The sequence below is a fragment of the Globicephala melas genome, chromosome 3 (assembly GCF_963455315.2).
Source record: "Globicephala melas chromosome 3, mGloMel1.2, whole genome shotgun sequence".
NCBI classification, from domain to species: Eukaryota; Metazoa; Chordata; class Mammalia; order Artiodactyla; family Delphinidae; genus Globicephala; species Globicephala melas.
Window position 1 is genome coordinate 106,913,265 of NC_083316.1, and position 20,175 is coordinate 106,933,439.

The 20,175-nt window shown below is 34.2% G+C and overlaps 1 protein-coding gene across 1 annotated transcript in view; it reads left to right on the forward strand.

The window, feature by feature from the left end:
• The window catches only part of ADAMTS19 (ADAM metallopeptidase with thrombospondin type 1 motif 19), a 280,962-nt gene that overhangs the window by 154,041 nt on the left and 106,746 nt on the right, over positions 1-20,175 (forward strand). Inside the window, exons 11-13 of the mRNA XM_070045097.1 lie at positions 11,778-11,879; positions 17,601-17,731; positions 18,716-18,840. Coding sequence (XP_069901198.1) covers positions 11,778-11,879; positions 17,601-17,731; positions 18,716-18,840 — 358 coding nt within the window. The remainder of the gene's footprint in view (positions 1-11,777; positions 11,880-17,600; positions 17,732-18,715; positions 18,841-20,175) is intronic.

Below are 20,175 nucleotides of genomic sequence, written 5' to 3' on the forward strand. Positions count from 1 at the left end.
TCTTAAATCGTCATGGTAAAATGAATGTTTTGAGGTCCACAAGTTTGGTTTTGTAGGTAAACACATCTACATGCTGAAATTATCATGTTTTGGAAAACAGAGTAGGCTGCCTATGATTACTATCATACTATTGCATAGGAGATGGTTTCAGTTCATGTAGTACAGAAAATTGATAGACTTGATCAATGAAAATTGTTCATATTTTATGAAGTACCCCAAGTGTTAGAAAAACTCAGCAAATGATCAACTACAAAAGTGATTTTGGTAAATTTCAGATCATTTTTCATAAATACTATTTTTAAAAATTTTAGAAATTATTTTAAATTATATATTGCAGTTAAATTTTACTAGTACCATTCCACAATATTTTGGACTCTAAAATGGATGCCACAGTGTGTAAATCATTTAGATTTATGACCTATTTTGATTCTTATAACAATTATATGCCATAGTTGATATTTAGTCCTGTTTTACAGATCAACAGTTTGAGGCCTGTAGAAGTTAAATAACACAATTAAGTTATTACATCTATGCAGAGGGAGTGTTAGATGCAAATCCAAAGAATAGAGTATATGTAACCACTATGCTCTACTGCTTCTTATGGAATCCAAACTTCTTTACTTTGTGTCTTTGTGTGGGAAAAACCTTAGAGCAGATCCTGTGTTTAGACTGAATTTGCTTTATCCCTTACAGCACCTACACCATCAGGGTCAAGAAATATTTTAATTGATTTTTAAAACTTTTTTAGGCTATTTGCTCTATTTATATGGTTGTTTCTCACTAACCTACCTGCATGGATTTTTTCTCCACCTCTGAAAGTATAACTATTTGTTAGGGGATATTAAATCCGTTTCTTAATATCCTAGATTGTTGCCTTGTTTTAAACTAGGCATTTTGCACAAACAGAATTAAGTTTTAGGTCTTAAGTATCCAGAAATGTTCTCCTTTTTTCCCCTGAAATTATCTATATGTGACATTTTTATTCATAAAACCAGATTTTTCTCTAGTTCTATCTGTGTGTAATCTTCATTAAGGACAATTTTAAAATAATGCCAGAAAGGATTGGGCTGCTGTGGGCAGCCAAGGAGAAGCAATGCCTCCTAATAGGGGTTTGGTTGGAGAGCACTGGCTGGAAAGGCATGAAGCCTGGGCTCTAACAGTGGTTCTGCCTCTCATTAGTTGTGTAACCTTAGTCAAAACTCTTTTTCTTTGTAAGCCACACTCTATAGAACAAGAAATGGAGCTATGTTATCTTTCGAAGTCTCTTAGGGCTCAGAGGCTGGACTTCTTTCATTCTAAAATCCAAAACAGCATTCTGATGCCACCTTGAAAAATCATCATTTCCATCCCAAACCAGTGCAGCTTGCAAAGCATAGAAATTAGGTAGGTAGGTAGGTAGGTAGATAGGTAGATAGAGCCACAGAAGAGATTATTTAAAAATTCAGTCACTGATTTGATAAATATTTATTGAGTTCCAGCTACTTTCCAGGTGCTGTTCTGTGTACTAATAACACAGTAGGAAGTAACCCCCAGCTTCATGGAGCTTAATTTTAGCTGGGGAAACAGACAATAAGTACATACATATATAATATGTCAGTTAGTAATAAGTGTTTTGGAGAAGTATAAGTTCAGGTAACAAAGACAGGGAATACAACCAGGGATGGGAGGGTAGGAATGGTGCTATTTTATACAGGATGATCTGGGAAGGCTTCCTAAATCAAGTGACATTTGTTTAGAAATCTGAAGGAAATTCGGTAGCCAGCCATGCATTTATCTTGGGAAAAATGTAGCAAGAAGAAACAGAAAGCAAATGCACTGGCATGGAGTTAGGTTCATATTTTAAATTTAAGATGTCAGTTGGACATCCAACTAGAGATGTTTGTAGGTCCAGAATAGATATCTATCTTGAAGTCCTCAACAAGTAGGAGATACTGAAGACATGATATTAAATGATGACACTAGGAAATGAGTTAGAAGAGGAAAAATTCGAAGAGTGAGAACTTAATCACTACAATATTTAGAGGTTAGGAAAATAAGGAGGAAGCAACAATTAAAACTCTGAAGAAGTCTATTGGTAGGAATCGAACCAAGAGAAAGTAAGATCTTGGAGGCTAAGTGAAGACATTTTTCAAAGTGGAAATGATTAGAAATTCCAAAAGCTGAAGACAAGGGGAGTAAAATGAAGTCTGAGAATATGCAATTGCTATGTTTTTCCCACTGGGTTTGGGACACTATTACTTGATGCTTTCTTGACATCCCTGAACACCTGAGGGTAAGGAAGTAGAAACTAAAAATATAAGGGGAAGTAGTTATAAGTGTAGAAGATAGAATAGTTCAGCGCGTTAAGCCACTCACGTACACTTTCAAGGGGATACACGTGAAGTCGCCATATCTACCAGTCTGTCATCTAGACTTTATACAAAACGAACCTCCTAGAAGGCAAGCTCCATAACATCAAAAGAGTTGTCAGTCCTTTTTATCACTGTACCTCTGGCACCTAAAAGAGTGCTCAATAAGTATTTGTTAACTTAATAAGTGAATCAACTGAATGATGGAATAATAACTCTAAAATTTTACTCATAGAAATAGTTGATTCTTAGATATATAATATGTCCAGAAAATATGAAGATAACCATCTAAAATATTAATTCAATGGCTCCATAAATAACAACCTATAAGGGTATGTAGCTTATGTTTCACAGCTTGCACATGAGTTAATCAGGCATCCGTATGTCCATCTTATATCTCCATTCAGTTATAAATAAGTGTTGAGCTGCATGGAGTAAGGATTTGCAGCAACTTTTCAACATGTGTGTTTCTGGTACAATATGAGACAATGGTAGTTGGCCCATAGTATTTGAATTAGATATTGCTCTTCCATTCTTACTGACAAATAGTTATATACAAGCACTAGGGACTCCAACATTATGTACATGCTGATCTAATTAATGATATAAATTTACCCTTAGGATAGCAGCTTACATCTGCAAAATGTTTAAAGGCATAGCTGTAGAGATGTTTGTGAAACATCTTGACCCTCAGCAATAATTGCTCACTCTTCTGTATGAATATGCTAACTTCTCGGATGACCTTATTCCTAAGTCCTAAGCATTTGGTGCCTCTAGGCCATCTGGCATCTTGTGGCTGAGCCAGCTACAACTGCATCAAGTTATCTTAATAGCTGCCTGAAATTACTTAGCCTGGCTAAGAATACAGAGGTATGGATGTTTCCTTAGAATCAATAAGAAGTGGCTGCTTGAGAGTTACATTATTTGAATGAGAAGGAAGTTTGCTTAAAAAAAAAAAAAAAGAAGACCTCCAGGAAACTTAAGGTTCTGCCTTTGGTTTTGGACTAGGCACAATGTGAGTTGCATACATATATTGTATCGAAAACTTTCTAGTGTAATTGAATCATATGATGACTTAAAGTGAAAGTACCACATAAAGTTCCAGTTTTACATTTCTCTTATATCGACTTAATATATCAGAGTATGTAGGACTTCTAAAATCTCTCATTTGATCTAATGAACACGCTGGCATTGAAATGAGTACCTTATGAAGAATTCTAGAATATTGCCTCTCTGTGATTTGGCATTGTGAAATTCCAGAGGCAATAGGAGTTAGGACTAAAAAAGCATGAAATATCCCTTGATGGAAAGTAGTTGTTTGGGCAACTAATACAGTATCATTGATAAATCATGTTGTTAAGATTGGTGAAGTTGAAGATTTTTATTGTCCTTTCTTCCTATAAGATGAATAAAGTTATGGTGGATTAAAGCTACCAGGAATTGAGCCTGCCTGTTTTGCCATCTAATCAAAGCTTCATCCTATTCTTTGAGCTTTAGTCCTACACGGTATGTGAGCACATGAGTTTGATGGCATATTATTTGTCTAGATAATCTAGCTCCTTAATTTTTTTCCTTAGGACTAATTTTTTTTCACGCCTTCTTATTGACGTGGGCTTTTATTTTTTTTATCTTTTTATCTTTTATTTATTTATTTTATCTCTATCTTTGTAAATTGCCTATTTACATTTTGCCCATTTTTTAAACTTTCTGTTTTTCTTGCTGATTTGCAGGAGTTCTTTCTATATTCTGTATTGTAGGTGACACTTCCTTAAAGTATGTCATTGTGTGTTAACTTTTTATACAATGTCATTTTAAAATTTTGAAGTGGTTGAATCCATCAAGTTCTCCAATTAAGTTGTGCTGTTTTTGTTTTGTTTTTTTGTGTGTGTGTATGTATATATATATATATTCTTTTTCAGATTCCTTTCCATTATAGTTATTACAAGATATTGAATATAGTTCCCTGTGCTATACAGTAGGTCCTTGTTGTTTCTCTATTTCATATGGAGTAGTGTGTATCCACTAAACCCAAACTCCCGATTTATCCCTTCCCCTCTTTCCCCTTTGGTAAACATAAGTTTGTTTTCTTTCTATTTTGTAAATAAGTTCATTTGTGTCATTTTTTTAGATTCCACATATGAGTGATGTCATATGATATTTATCTTTCTCTGTCTGACTTACTTCACTTAATGATAGTCTGTAGGTCCATCCATGTTGCCACAAATGACATTATTTCATTCTTTTTTATGGCTGAATAATATTCCATCATATATATATATATATATATTTATATATGTATATATACACAAACGTGCGCACACACATACACACACCACATCTTCTACATCCAGTCATCTGTCAATTGATATTCAGGTTGCTTCCATGTCCTGGCTATTGTAAATAGTACTGCTATGAACATTGGGGTGCATGTAACTTTTCAAATTAGAGTTTTTTCCGGATATGTGCCCAGGAATGGGATTTCTGGATCATATGATAACTCTATTTTTAGTTTTTTAAGGAACCTCCATACTGTTTTCCATAGTGGCTACACCAAGTTACATTCTCACCAACAGTGTAAAAGGGTTCCTTTTTCTCCACACCCTCTCCACCATTTATTATTTGTAGACTTTTTGATGATGGCCATTCTGACCGGTGTGAGGTGATACCTCATTGTAGTTTTGATTTGCATTTCTCTACTAATTAGCTATTAAGCATCTTTTCATGTGCCTGTTGGCCATCTGTATATCTTCTTTGGAGAAATGTGGATTTAGGTCTTCAGCTGAAGAATGTGTGGTTTTTGAAGTTCATTATCTGTCACTATAGATGAAGTATATTATTATTCAAAATATCTGTTTGCTTATTTGGTTTGATTGATCCATTAGTAACTGACAGACGTGTTAAAATATCCCACTCAAATTACTGATTTATTTATTTTTCCCTGTATTTCTGTCAGCTATTACCTTATATAATGTTGAATTATATTATAGGTGCATACATATTTATGGTTTTTCATCTGTTGATCTGTTTTTCTCTTCTGCATTTTTTATGACTTGTGTCTTAAAATCTGTTTTCTCTGGCATTAAAACCATTATCCTGGCTAATATTTGTCACATCTTTATCTTCAACCTTTCCAATAAAACATAAATACAAATATGGGTATGGATAGATGGGTATGTTTACTAGAGAAGAGCAATTGCTAGATTTTATATTTTTCTGTTTAAACCAATGTAACCATTTTTTGGTATTTTCATCAGCTAGTTTAACATTTTTTACATTGATTTAAATTAATGTTTTTTAGGATTTTTATTGTCAGCTTATTTTGTGTTTGTGTTTCTTATTTATGCTCTACTTTATTTTTTTTTTTTTTGCGGTACGTGGGCCTCTCACTGTTGTGGCCCCTCCCATTGCGGAGCACAGGCTCCGGATGCACAGGCTCAGCAGCCATGGCTCACGGGCCTAGCCACTCCGCAGCATGTGGGATCCTCCCGGACTGGGGCACGAACCCGTGTCCCCTTCATCAGCAGGCGGACTCTCAACCACTGCGCCACCAGGGAAGCCCTATGCTCTACTTTTTACTCTTGTTCTCCTCTCCTACTTTACATTGGAGAAACCAAATTTTCCTCTGCATTCAAAAGTCAGACATTCTTTGTATCTTTTTATGTGTATGAGTAATTAGTTCTTTTTTCTTGATGCATAGTATTCCACTGGTATATACTGTTTTGTTTATCAATTCACCTCTTAGTAGACACCTGGGATGTTAGCTATTATGAGTAAGCCTACTCAGAAGATTTGTGAATGATTATTTGTGTACACATATGTTTTTATTCTACAGTATTAATACATTAACATATTATATATTAATACATTAATTTTTTGCAAACAATGGAGTAGGGACTGGCTGCCTATTTTTGTAAATAAAGTTTTACTAGCACACAGTCATCCCCATTCGTTCACATGTTCTCTTTGGCTGCCTTCAAACTACAATGACAGTGATGAATAGTTGCAACAGAGATCGTGTGGCCCACAAGCCTAAACTGTATACTATTTGGCACTTTACAGAAAGAGTTAGCTGACTCCTGTTGCAGCAGATACTCTGGATTCTGTTATATTCCTCCAAATAGTGTTTTGGTTTTTGTTTTCACAGGGAATTAAGTTTGTTAGACTCAAACTGGAAACTATCTTGCCTACTGTGGATAACACTTCATATGTTGGATCAGCTCACTCTTTCCTTATCTGGGCTATTTGGGGTGTGTCCCTTGCATGTATGGTACAGGTGCCACCTAAAGACCTAAACTTCTCTGACTCTCTTCCTTTTGGGATTGTCCCTTCAGGTTTTGGCAGCTTTGACTACATCAGTTTCTGTCTTCATGAGTCTAAAAAATGGCATATGTTGCTTTAGCCATTGTGTCATACCATGACCACAAACCACTATCAGGTCAAAGCCACAAAGATGGTGAACTCAACTTACACCAGTCAGCTCCCCTAAACAATTTACCTGCCTTTGTTCACGTTCCAGAACCACCAGGAAGTTGTTTTTTGCATTTGTTCCACAGTTTATGGTTGTTAGCTGCCAGAGGGTTGGTCTTCTGGGAACTTATTCCACCATTCCAGAAGAGGAATATATTTCTCTTTCACACAAGGAAATTCTGGATCATTTTTCTTTCAAATATTTCAAATAGTTCCTTCCCACTTTTTTTTCTTTTCTTTGGGGCTTCATTAACTAGGTATTGACAGTTCTCCTTTCTCTAAATTTCTTCATACTCCTTGATTTTCTTTAACACTCTAAGATGTGTTCTATTGAGGGATCCTTTGCATCATGCTGCTTCATTTGTTGGCTATGCATAGACTACATTTTTCTTCCCATGTCTGTTACTCAACACCTACCTCTAGCAGTCATAAAGTATATGGAGTGAAGGAGGTAAAAGAGAAGACATCAAATTTAAATATTTAACTGTCAGTGGTCAAATCGTTTCTGCTAAGGGATAAAGTTTTTGAGATGTAAATGTGCTAGATTTTTAGTATTTCTTCCCATTAAAAAGGTTAATAATAATGGCTAAAGTCCAATTATTATTGCTTTATGTAATCAATGTTTATTTAGATTTATCCTCACTTTTGTCAGGTTCTTTGATCACAAGTGCTTTTCAGCCCTTTCCTATGAGGTCATATTCTTCTTGAAATACACAATTTAGAAGTTCCTTTTGGGAAGATCTGTTGGTGGTAAACACTCAGTTTTTGTTTCCTTGAAAGAGTCTTTATTTAACCTTCAGTCTTGAATAAAATTTTAGCTGAGTTCAGGACTCTAGATTGACAGTTATTTTTTTCCTCTTACCACTATGAATACATCATGTATTCACATTTTTTATGTTTGTGCCAAGATGCCATCTTTGCTATTTTCCTAATCTTAAAAGGAAACTTTCAGCATTTCATGGCGTTTTAACGATGTTTGCTGTAGATTTTTATAGATGTCCAGAGGTCCATTAATTTTGAAGATGTGTTCTCAGTGGTTAGTTTGCTGACTTTTTTTAAATGAATGGATGTTGAATTGTGTCACAAGCTTTGTATCTACAGATACAAAAATCATAGAGTTTGAAGTTTTTGATGTGCTTGATTATGTTAATCAAATCTCTAATATTATAGTAGCCTTGCATTCCAAGAAAAACTCAACATGATCATGATGGTACACTACCTTTTTTCATGGATTGCTGGATTCCGTCTGTTAAAAATTGTGTAGAATATTTAAATCTAAGTTTGTAAATGAGGTTGATCACTATTTTCATTTTCTTTTAAAACTCCTCTCTGGTTTGAGTATCATAAAGTGTGTTTAGGAATATTGCTTCTTTTTCTGTTCTCTAGACAGTTTATGTAAATTGACAATTTAAGTTTTTGGGTCAGATGTATTCATTGTGGGAAGATTTTTAACAGTCACTTTTAATTATTCTATGGTTAGGCAATAGTTTCAGCTTTTCTATTTCTTCTTAGGTCCATTTTAGCAAGTTTTTTTTGGGGTTTTTTTGTTTGTTTGTTTTTTTTTTGCGGTAAACGTGCGTCTCACTGTTGTGGCCTCTCCCGTTGCGGAGGCTCCGGACGTGCAGGTTCAGCGGCCATGGCTCACGGGCCTAGCCGCTCCGTGGCATGTGGGATCTTCCCGGACCGGGGCACGAACCCGTGTCCCCTGCATCTGCAGGCAGACTCTTAACCACTGCGCCACCAGGGAAGCCCTTAGCAAGTTTTTTGTAAATTTTTTAAAAATATTTTTCCATTTCATATTCATTCTAAAGTTTTTTGGCATAAAGTTGTTCATAATGTCTTCCTACTTCTGTTTAAACTTTATGTCATCTGTAGTTATGCCTTCATTTTTTATTCCTAATAGTGTTTATTTTTGCCTTCTCTTTTTTTCTTGATTTTCAATTTTATTAGTTATTCATAAAAAACTAGATTTCAGTTTTTTAAATTTCTTTTGAGTCTTCGTATTCTATTTTTTTAATACCTCTCTTTCTCTCTCCCTTACTTTTTTCCTCTTCCATCCTTAATAATACCAAGCTGTTCTGTGATAGAAAAGATTGTTTTTGAAAATATTATTCCATACTGAATTACACTTGCAATCAAATGTTACATTATTGAGATTGTAGTTTGAAAGATAATTTATGGATGAGCAAGGAGTTACATGTCTGAGATTTAATTGCTACTTCCATGCATATGCACTTAAGATTTTTTTATTTTAACATAAAATTCAAAACATCTTAATGGAACTATTTGCTATAAAGAAAGACATGGACACAGGTTGTCTTTGAAGATAAATTTTATGATATCTATACATGGACAGTTAATCCATGTCCATTTAAATTTTTCCATTGAAAATATTTTTTTTCGTATAAACTTTTTAAAAGACTTCTTGAGATAAACAACCAAATTTATATATGCTTTTAAGGGTCATTTCTTATTATAGAGGAATAAAAAAGGAATGTTGTATTATTTTTATTAGTTTACAAGGAATGCTGAGTTGTACATTTCTGTCCTGGATTCCTGTACACAGCATTTTAAGTTTTGAAGTTCTTTTCTTAATTGACATAGTAAGTGATTTCAGTAATTAAGTTGAAAAGAAGGTTTGACTCTGGCCTGTGTAACATACAGAGTGTTTGGTTCTAACAAAATACCCAGTCCTGCTCCTCTTAAGAAAGGGCTTGGTATTACATAGCTCTAACATCACACATCTGAGATGTTGCACTTCTCAAGGAGAAAACAGTCCATTCCATTTCTTCACTATTTTATTGCTTTACTTTTTACAGTTTGGTTTGAATCCTGAATCTGAGCTATCTTTCAGAATGAGGCTCTAATTTACTTACCAAGAGACTCCCAGAACTGTAGAACATAAAGGGTAAAGAGATCTCCTCTATGAGAGATATATTCTGTATGACTGTGCTTATCTTGAAAAGCTGCCAGGTTTGCTTTTATGCTCTCAGTGCCTCAAGTGAGAATCAGTTAGAGTACCTGCTGTTTTGAATAGCAGATAATGGTGGAAGGTCAGAATTTAGACCACCACAGTGTTCAACAAGAAAATATGATTTTAAAACTACAACATAGACAAGATTTGCTTTTTAGTTCGATATGCATTGGTTAACTAATGAACTTGACTAAAATAATTCATGTTATAGCACAACTAAGCCTTACTGAATATTAGTAAAGCAAAATTCTTCTTTGGTGGAAAATTCAGCATTTGACCCCATAATTATAAAATATCATTAACAAGAATGTCTTGGAGAAAAAAATAAAAACTTTTAGGAACTAAAATTCTCAGGTTAGGTATCTATTAATTCAAATATAAATGTGTCCACAAAAGTACACAATAAACAATTAACCTCTCTGCTTATTTTCAAGAGTCTAAAATATTGCAGAGAAGCTATTTCATTTAGGCATTCTTTAAAATTAGTTCCTGGATGAATTTTTGGTAAATGATATGTGAAATGAAAGCAAAGAAATTAAGCTAAATCATATCCTAAATACAATAAGATATATTTGTATGAATTATTTTGAAGCAGAAAAACTATCTGTCACAGCACATAAAATAGTGTAAATAGAATATATCACACTCCTGCCATAGACTATTGAATTTTCAAGAACTTACAAACATTTCAGAAATCTAAATTTTTAAAGAAAGAAAGAATAGGAAAATAATATTTGGGGAGTTGTAACAAATTCGAAGAGTTGTAATAGACCTGCTTGAAATCTTAGTTTAAATTTATGATTCCCAAAGTATTTAGTAGATTTGAGTCGTAAGTTAATTTTAACTTTACAGTGATTTTCAGTTTGTTTTGAACACCAAGGCCAGAGTAAACCCCCTAAAATAACCTTTTTATCTTATCAACCTGCTGGTCAACTGCTGAATGATTTCTTTTTCCCTCCAAATATGGAGTCCTGGCATTCAGGATCTGGTTTTTCTGTCTTTAAAATCTTGTTCCCTACTCCCTACCCTTATATGCCTCCTCCCATCTGACTGGTCTTCTCACCCTTTCAAGACTGTCTTTCACATCAACACTTACTTGTTCTGTCCTTATCAACCTGCTTTCTTCCAGCCTTTACTCCAAATATCTGGATAGGTAGTCACACTATCATCTTCAAGATAGATTACTCCAGTCGCTTTAAGTATGCCGCATGGATTTGATATTTCTGTGTAATTTGTTAATAACATGCTTGTATCTAAAAACTTCAGCCATCCTATAGAAATAGAAAGTCCTTAAGAATGTGGTAGTTTTGCCTCTTTATCTGTCTCTGGGTGGCCACAAGTATAGAGTTCTCTTCTTTCAGTGTTGTGTTTATGCTGTTTTATCTCACTATTTTTTGTTTGTTCCCTCAACTTTTCCCTAGAAAAAGTTAAATGTATTCTGGATACCTAGAACTTATTCATACTAGGTAAAAATGACTGATAACAAGGGAAATATGCCCACTGAGAGTCTCTGTATTGCATCAGGGGCCAAGGCTATGTGATAAAATAATGAAGTACTAACATGGCTTGTCGGCATACAGCAAAGCATAAGTGAGGACAGGCTTTAAGATAGGAGGCACTAAATTCATACCATAAGCTCATTACTTTAATTTTTCTAGCCTGGTTCATATAATGGTATAAATAATGATTTTTAGCTTACAGTTTTCTGCTGTAGCTACTTAATCTTGTGTAATCACATGTGTTTTATTTAAAGTAATTTTAAAATAGTTAAATTTATGAAACAGATTTTCTATTTTTATCAGTCTTCTCATCACTATAAATAAGCCATACACTATTTCAATTATAAGTTTAATATTAGAAGTACCTAAAGTATATTTTTCTTCAAATCATTTCTGATGTTCTGTTAAAAGAGCTCTCTCAAACCTTATTGACTTAACCTCAAAAATGTGATGCCTTCCCCTTATTAGTTATTATACCCTTGTTTTCAGCATGTTATTTGCACAGGGTTGTGGTGCAAGGTAGAAGGGGAAAAAGAATGCAGAACCAAACTAGATCCACCAATGGATGGAACTGATTGTGACACTGGTAAGGTAAGTCATTGGTGCTGCCTGAAATTAATAAGAATATTAAGTGAAACTTAAGAAACTTGCATTTTCTCCTTACTAGTTATGAGTGTAACTGGTAAGACATTTTCTTCTGCCAGTTACATATGTATCTTTCTTAACACCAGTGTAATACTTTCAGTATATATAAAGTTTCAGCATTTCCTCTATTTTCAATTCTAACACTTATATTTTTGCAAATCCATGGGTTTTTAAAATACCAATGCAGTAATTTTTTATTGTTGATTATGACAATGTGGAGAGTTGGATGTATGTATTACTTTAACAAAAATGGAATATTTTACTATTAAATTACACATAAGTAAAAGATTCACAAATAAATCATAAATAGTAAAACTCAGCTAATGAATCCTTTAAAGTATAAAATATTGTCTTAGGAGAGCCACCAGGTATAGTTTTCCCTTGTCATTTCAAGCATCATAAATAAAATATTCTGGGGGATTAGTAAACATTTGGCTGTCTAAGTTGTTTAATCTAATGTGTTTCATAAGGCTATGCAAATGTACTAGTACACATTTCCAGATCATTTCAATTGCTGTTGAAAATTAATTTTCTTTTGAAGAATATTAAGGCATTAGATCCCATATAAACTTGTAATTACAGTTAATTTAATCAAAAGATAACCATTCAATAGTTTACATAATTTTCTAATTTTTATTCTATGAAGGGAAAGTAGAACAGTTATTACTTTACTCATTAGATGTAAGATCAGAAAACTTGCCTCTGAAGAACATGAATTTTTATTACATTTGAAAACAATCAACAACATAAAGATTACTTGGGGTGAATTACTTAGTGAAAAAAATTAAGTTATATAGAGGGCTAGTTTAAAAGCACATCAATTTGAAAAATGGACAGAAATGGAAATCCAGCAATTCCACTTCTAGAATTTTGTCCTAAGTAAATACTTACACTTGTGCAAAAAGATAGGCACGTGTGCATGTACACACACAAACACACACACACACATGCTTATGTCAGGATGCAACTTGCTGTGGTGAGAAATGAGGTACAACAAAAATATTCATCAGGAGAGGAATGGTTCCAGTGTAGCTCTTAACAGAATGAGGTAAATATATATGTATTAAACTGAAAACATCTACAAGACATGATAGTTAGTATAGAGACATGTCAGAAAAAACTGATACTTTATATGATACCATTTGAGAGTTAGGGAAAAAAAAAATTTGCATACAGATGTGAGTATACACACAGAGTATATATTTTTAAACTCATAGAAAATGGTTTGAAAATATAAACGCCAAACTATAATTAGCAGTTGATTCTTGGGAGGGATGTGGAATTGATGGATGGAATAAAGCAATGGGAACTGAGGGTGAATATAACTTTTCTCCTGACATTTCTGGATTGTTTGACATAAGCATATAGTCATATTACTTCTGTGATTTCTTTAATGAGAAAAAGAAAAATGTACAGCATGTAGTCATATTACTTTTGTGATTTCTTTAATGAGAAAAAGAAAAATGTACAAATTAAGTCCCAAATAATAAAAAAGGACTAGAAATATTTTATCACTAGATATAATCTGTAAGAAAATGGTTCCTTGAAAGAGAACTTCTGTGAATATCAGTCAGTTGTTTACAGACTGCCAAACGTGTTTTCTGTGAGCTTATATGGAGCGTCAGAATTTGGATTTGTATTATTTTTAAATTATACACAAAAGTACAATAATGTATGTATATTGGGCAAGCCTCATGGTATTATGCTGAGTAATTTATTGCTTGAGTCATAAAACTCTGCACCAGCAATAATTTCCATCATCCCTGAAACACAAAAGCAGTAATAAATAGAGATAACCAAATATTCAGCCACATGTCTTCACACATCACACAACCCATTTGTCTTACTTAGTTCTTCATTAGCAATATAAAATCTGTTCATTTTTATAATCTGGTGTCCTAAATATTTTTCTACTATTTTTTTCTTCTGATATTTATGAGAATAAATTGCATTCTTTAGTTCTCTAAAATAAACTTATTTTTTCAGCAATCAAAATTTTAATTACTCATTAAATGTAAATGTTTTATTTCCCTATAATTGTGCTAATGATATTCTCTTAGTGGTTCTGTAATCTTTGTGTATTGAAATAACTAATGAACTTCTCAGTTCCTCAGGCCAGATGGGCTTCTTCAACTATCCATCTGTTCCAGCTGTTGTAGGAGCCATCATGACAATAGCTTCCAACACTCTGCAGTTGAGGGCTGTAGGGATAAAATATTTGGATGCTTGCAACCTCGCGCTAAACACTGCTAGCTCAGTACATGGCAAACCAAGAAACAAAGCTGAGAATTTTGTAATGTGTTACACTCTAGTGATGTTAATTTAGGTGTATAACTAGTTCATCTAAGAGTATATAATTAAGTCCGAGAAGGTGCTGACCAGAATTCTATGACTCAAAATGATTTTTTTAAGAGATTTTATTTATTTATTTAATTTATTTTTGGCCGCGTCGGGTCTTTAGTTGCGGCGCATGGGCTCTTCGCTGCGGCTCATGGGCTTCTGTCTAGTTGTGGCGTGCGGGTTTTCTCTATCTAGTTGTGGCACGTAGGCTCCAAGGCGCATGGGCTTTGTAGTTTGTGGCACGCAGGCTCTCTCATTGAGGCGCGTGAGCTCAGTAGTTGTGGCCCGTGGACTTAGTTGCCTCACGGCATGTGGGATCTTAGTTCCCTGACCAGGGATCGAACCTGTGTCCCCTGCATTGTAAGGTGGATTCTTTACCACTGGACCACCAGGGAAGTCCCAATTCAAAATGATTTTGAGGATAGGGATTTATCTACTATTTATAGACAGCATTTTCCAAATTAAAAGCAGCGTGTTTTCTTTCTTCTCCTTTTCTCTACTATCATCTGTATTTACATTTATATTAACAAAGATCCAAGAGTTGATAAATGATTTGGTTTAAACCAAGAAATGTATGTTTTTTACTTAAAATATTTTCTAGGAATTGGAGGATGGGGAAGGAAAGCTAAATACAACTTACTAGAATTTTAGACTGTTTTGAAGGATGCTACATAATATATTTCAATTATTTACTTTCCTAAGTTCCTAAAGGATGAAATTACCACCATTGTTCTTTATTGAAAAAATGAAGGATGTAATATCCTTACAGTCACAAATTTGCATATGGAAACAGTTTATTGCCTTCTTTCTTCCTCTTCTTTCATCTAACAATGTATGTACAAGAAGATTTGTTTGGAGAATAATGTTTCCTTTGTCATCTTCATGAACCCCTTCCAATTGGATGTTTTCATCAACTTCCTAGGCATATTCCCGTAGAAATTTGAGAGAATAGAAATATAGTCAAACTTTTTTAGGTCATGTACTGTCCCAGAAATAAACTATATTGTATATTTCCTTAGCATTTTCATAAATCAGACTGAATTATTTGATATGAGAAATTTTGAGTTTTTTAAATCATGCATAATATAATTTTTTGAAGCTAAAAAATACAAATGAAACAAAAAATCCTGCTAGAAAATTCATGAAAAGCAGCATTAGGATCATTTTATGTAAAACCCAATAGACTATTTTGTATAATAGTTTAAACAAAACATTTAACACTTTGCCCAGTGTTGAAACACAGCACCACCTAGAAGACAGAAAAGCAGGTTCTCCTTAGTTTTGTCCAGAGATCTGGTTATCTGCAAGGGGATGAACTTTAACTATTATACTATGCTTTCTTTAAATTTCACTTATTTGTGTATGCAAATTTGGCTTGCATATCTGTTTCCATTTCTCTTCATCTGCCAGACGTGTCTAGTTTAAATGACGTGCAACTCTAGATCTGGGTCTTTCCCAGAATATTTTTAGTCAGCTGTGAACTCTAGCCCAGCCTTTCAATGCCAACTTACTGCTAAATGGGCGAGGAGCTGTGATATGCACTCAGGGAAACACCCTTCACCTAGGCCAAAACAACTTGACCAATTGAAGTTTGACAGCTTTCACACTGGATTTTTTTTTTTCCATGAATGGCATAAGATCATTAAATCCTTAAAACCAGTAAGTTGTTTAAAAGTTTTCACAAGGTCTGTTTGTTTTCCTCCTTTTGCAATTTTGAGACTGAATCTTCATATAAAATCTCAATTTATTTAATGACAATCTTAGCATGTCAATACACTCTGAGTTGTTGAGATTTTGTTTTGTTTTTTCCCAAGCCTGGATATAAAACTCCTTGAATCCAAAAAAGGTTGAATTTAAAATCTGACATTATTAGAGAAAATCTGCAGGAACTGATTATTGCATAGAAAAGCATTAACTGGGCTCACACAAAACTACGTAGCATAGTTTTTTAAATTCTCTCTTCTAAAAACAGCATTTAAAAACATATTATCAAAATAAGTTTTAAAGAAACAGATCAGTTAAGGTCAGAATGAATAGAATTTTGGTGAGATTTCTGGAAACTTCTTAATAAAATTAATATAATGATATATAATTTGTTATTAGTATTTTTATTATAGTTAATCTTTATTAAATCTTTGCTAAGGACTATGCATTGTGCTTAGTTTCATTCAACTTCTGAAAATTCTATTAGGTAAATATCAGTATGATTATCGTTCACATTTTGAAATGGGAAAACTAAGAATCAGAGAGCTGCTATGATTGCTTCAAAATCCCTTATAAATCATGTTGCCATTAGTGCAAAATATCGTTTAGGACTGGAAGGATCAGATTGCTCAACCCTTGTGACTGTACAATCATTTATCTAAAATTTTTTAATCTTTACTTATTTCCAACATGGTTTTGTTTAATTAATTTTTACCTTTAATATGTTTGCTATGATCATGATAGATCTGATTTTCCAGGAATAAAGAGAAATTATAATAATCTGTCTACAAAGTCCTGGCAACCATTCCTCGGTGGCCACAGAAACAGCCTCTTTGGCTGTTTTTGTTTAAAGTTAATAATAAAATAAATATAAAAAAGAGAATGAACATACTCCTTTCTCTTCTTTCTTTGCTGTCTTTCTCAGTTAATAGATACCAAATAACCTATAGAATAATTGAAATGAAATGATAGAATTTCAAAAAGTAAAATTGTTCAAGTCTTTCAAATGAACAGCTTTTGAAAGAAAATTTGCTGTAATGTTAATGCTTGAATTTGACAGAAGCTTTCAGGAAAAAAAAACAATATAAAGGAAAGTGCTAAAATTGAGTCATACTCTTTCTTTTTAAGTTACAAGGAGAGTACCCTGAATCACTGACAGTTTAAATCAAAATTGCTAAATTTGCTAAAATGTCTGCTTCAGTCTAGTTAAAGACATTTATATCTTACGTACCATTCTTATATTTATACTTGACCCTATGCTTTTTTGGTCCTCTCTTTTAAATTGTTATGTTTCTTAAAATGTGTTAGTTTTTCTTCCTGGCTGTACAACCCCAGATTCCTTCTTTGCCCTATCTCCGTCACAAGTACTGAATTCTCAGGGCTATAGTACAAATATCTGTGTGCTGTTCTTATGACAAGACTGTATGATCTGACATGAGAACTGGACCAGTGTATTACTATGACAATAAGCACGTGTCAACTTATTTTTGGTCTTTTTCAATTCCACACGTTTGGGGCTCTTAGCAGACCTGATTTAATCTCAATTCCAGTGACTCTATAGGCCAGTGAATGATTTTCCGTTGTGCCCTGATTTGTTCACCTAAGACATAACTTTTGGAATAGTGGTGTAAGGCTGGAGAGTGTACCAGCAGGACCTCAGCACCTGGACTCGTGGCTGGAGAGTGGAGCATGTGGAGTCCCTGTAGCCGAACCTGCAGTTCTGGGATCAGCAGTCGAGAGCGCAAATGTCCTGGGTAAACGCAAAGTTCCTGGATTGGGGGAGGGCATTGTTTTCTTCAAGTTTGATATTAAAAGGTTTTACTGATAAACCATGTTGGGGGCCAAAGAAACTTCTCAAACCTCACTCCACTTTGGAAAACAGAAAAGTCCCTCAAATTATTTTATGTAAAATCTCCCTTCAAAGAAGAAAATAAGACCAAACTTTCTAAGAACAGATAATTAAACACTACACAGAGTGGTGTTTTGAGTACAAATCAAATTTTAAAATGTGTTGAAATAAGCAGGGAGAGATGTGTTAGAAAAAGTAAGTCACCATTAAAAGGAACTGTGAGAGAAGCCGGAAGCTGATAGGACTTCAGAAAGAGAGGGAATGAGGGCAACATGAGTGTCAGTAGAAGCTAAGAATGATGAGAAATGAAATCCTGCTGAGCACGTGTATGGATAGGGAGCGTCCAAGATCAGCTTGCTCGTCTCCATCATTCCTAGAGTGATCCTAGGAAAATGTGGGAGAAAGTCATTTCAGCTTTATGCTTTAACTTTGGTGTGGATTCAGTGGCCCAGTTCCTCAACAAGAGATTTTAAAGAATGTATGTGAAAACCTTAGAAGCAACTCCTTAATAATTCTTAGCCCCACTCTTTCATGGGAAGTACAGGCTTTCTATTTTGCCCCCAACTTCTGCCCTTTACCCTTCTATATCATTTTCATGGCAAATGGGCTTTGTTTCTCATGTATTTTGGAAATTAAATGGCTCAAAGTTTGGAAAAAATATATATTTTTAAATAAACATATGGATTTCCTACCAATTACCAATCATTTAATCTGTCCACTTTTTCAAAAGTAGATTTAATATAAAGGATTATACCTTATTAATATATTGCCTTTTGATTTTTTTAAATGAGTAGTTAACATAAAAAAAGATAAAATTGATTATTTGTACTATCTTTTCTAGGCTAGGTTCTGAAGCAAGGGATTGTAATGGTCCCAGAAAACAATACAGAATATGTGAGAATCCACCTTGTCCTGCAGGTTTGCCTGGATTCAGAGACTGGCAATGTCAGGCCTATAGTGTTAGAACTTCGTACCCAAAGCATGTACTTCAGTGGCACGCTGTCACGGATGAAGGTATGACCAACCAGATCGCCACCATCTTAGTTATGTAGACTTCTAGGTTTGCAAGGTGCTTTACAATAGTGGTAAATATTGTTTTACAGTTTATATTCTAGGTATTTCAGAGCTCTGTTTTTTCTACCTTTACTGACATATAATAACCACAAGCACTGACTAAAAATATATTTTAAAAATATAGAGATATTATACACCAATGAGATAAATTTAAAAAGGGTGACAATACAAAATGCTGGTGAGGATGAAGAGAAACTAGATCTCTCATACGTTGCTGGTAGGAAGGTAAAATGGAAGAGCCACTCTGAAAATTAGCTTGGCAGTTTCTTTAAGTAACTAAGCATACACTTTAGAAAACACAGTCTTGGTTATTTATCTCAGAGAAATGAAAATTTGCAACCACAAAAAAATGCTGAAAACAAATGGGCACAGCAGCTTTATTTTTGATAGCCAAACACTGGAAACAATCAAAAAGGTTCTAAGTAGCTGCAGAGTTAGCAAACTGAGGTATATCTGTGCCATGGGGTATTATGCAACAGTACACAGAACACTCTGTTAACATATGCAATGACCTGGTGGATGTCACAGCATTATGCTGAGTAGGAAAACCCAATCTCAAAATGTCTCACACAGTATGATTCCTCTTATATAACATTCTTGAAGCCACAAAAGTATCGAGATGGAAAACAGATAGATGAGTTGTTACCAGGAGTTAGGGGTGGTGGTGGGAGAGGGATGGGTGTCCCTGTAAAGGGGTAGCACGAGGTAGAACTAGAGATCTTTATATAAAGTGCAAATTGGCTCATTCTAATCTCCCAGTTAAAGCATTTCAGAGACTTGCCATAACTCTTCAGGTAGAGGCCAAATTTCACAACATGACATGCTCAGCAAGACCTTCTTTAGCCTGATTCCTTCTCTTGTCTCCTGCCTCATATAAAACCTCACTGTCTTTTCCTCTGTGCTCCAGATATTGCCCTTGTTTCACTGCTTCCTACATGTCATGCTTTCTTCCCCCACACATGGCCTCCAAACATACTGTTTCTTTATAGAAAGAAGAATAGAATAGAATAGTCTTCTATTCACACCATCCTTTTAATAAAGGTTAATTCTTTACTTCCAGATGCTTCAACCAACAAACTTTGGAGTCTTCATTTTCCATTTAGTTCTCTTTTACTGTACATTCAAAATAGCAGTAAAGTCACATGAGCCCTATCTTTAAAATACATCCAGAATCTGATTATTGCCCAATATCTCCAGAGCTGCCACCCTGATATAAGCAACAGTGTCTTACCTGGATGATTGTAGTAGCTGTCTAACTGTTCTTTTTTTTTTTTA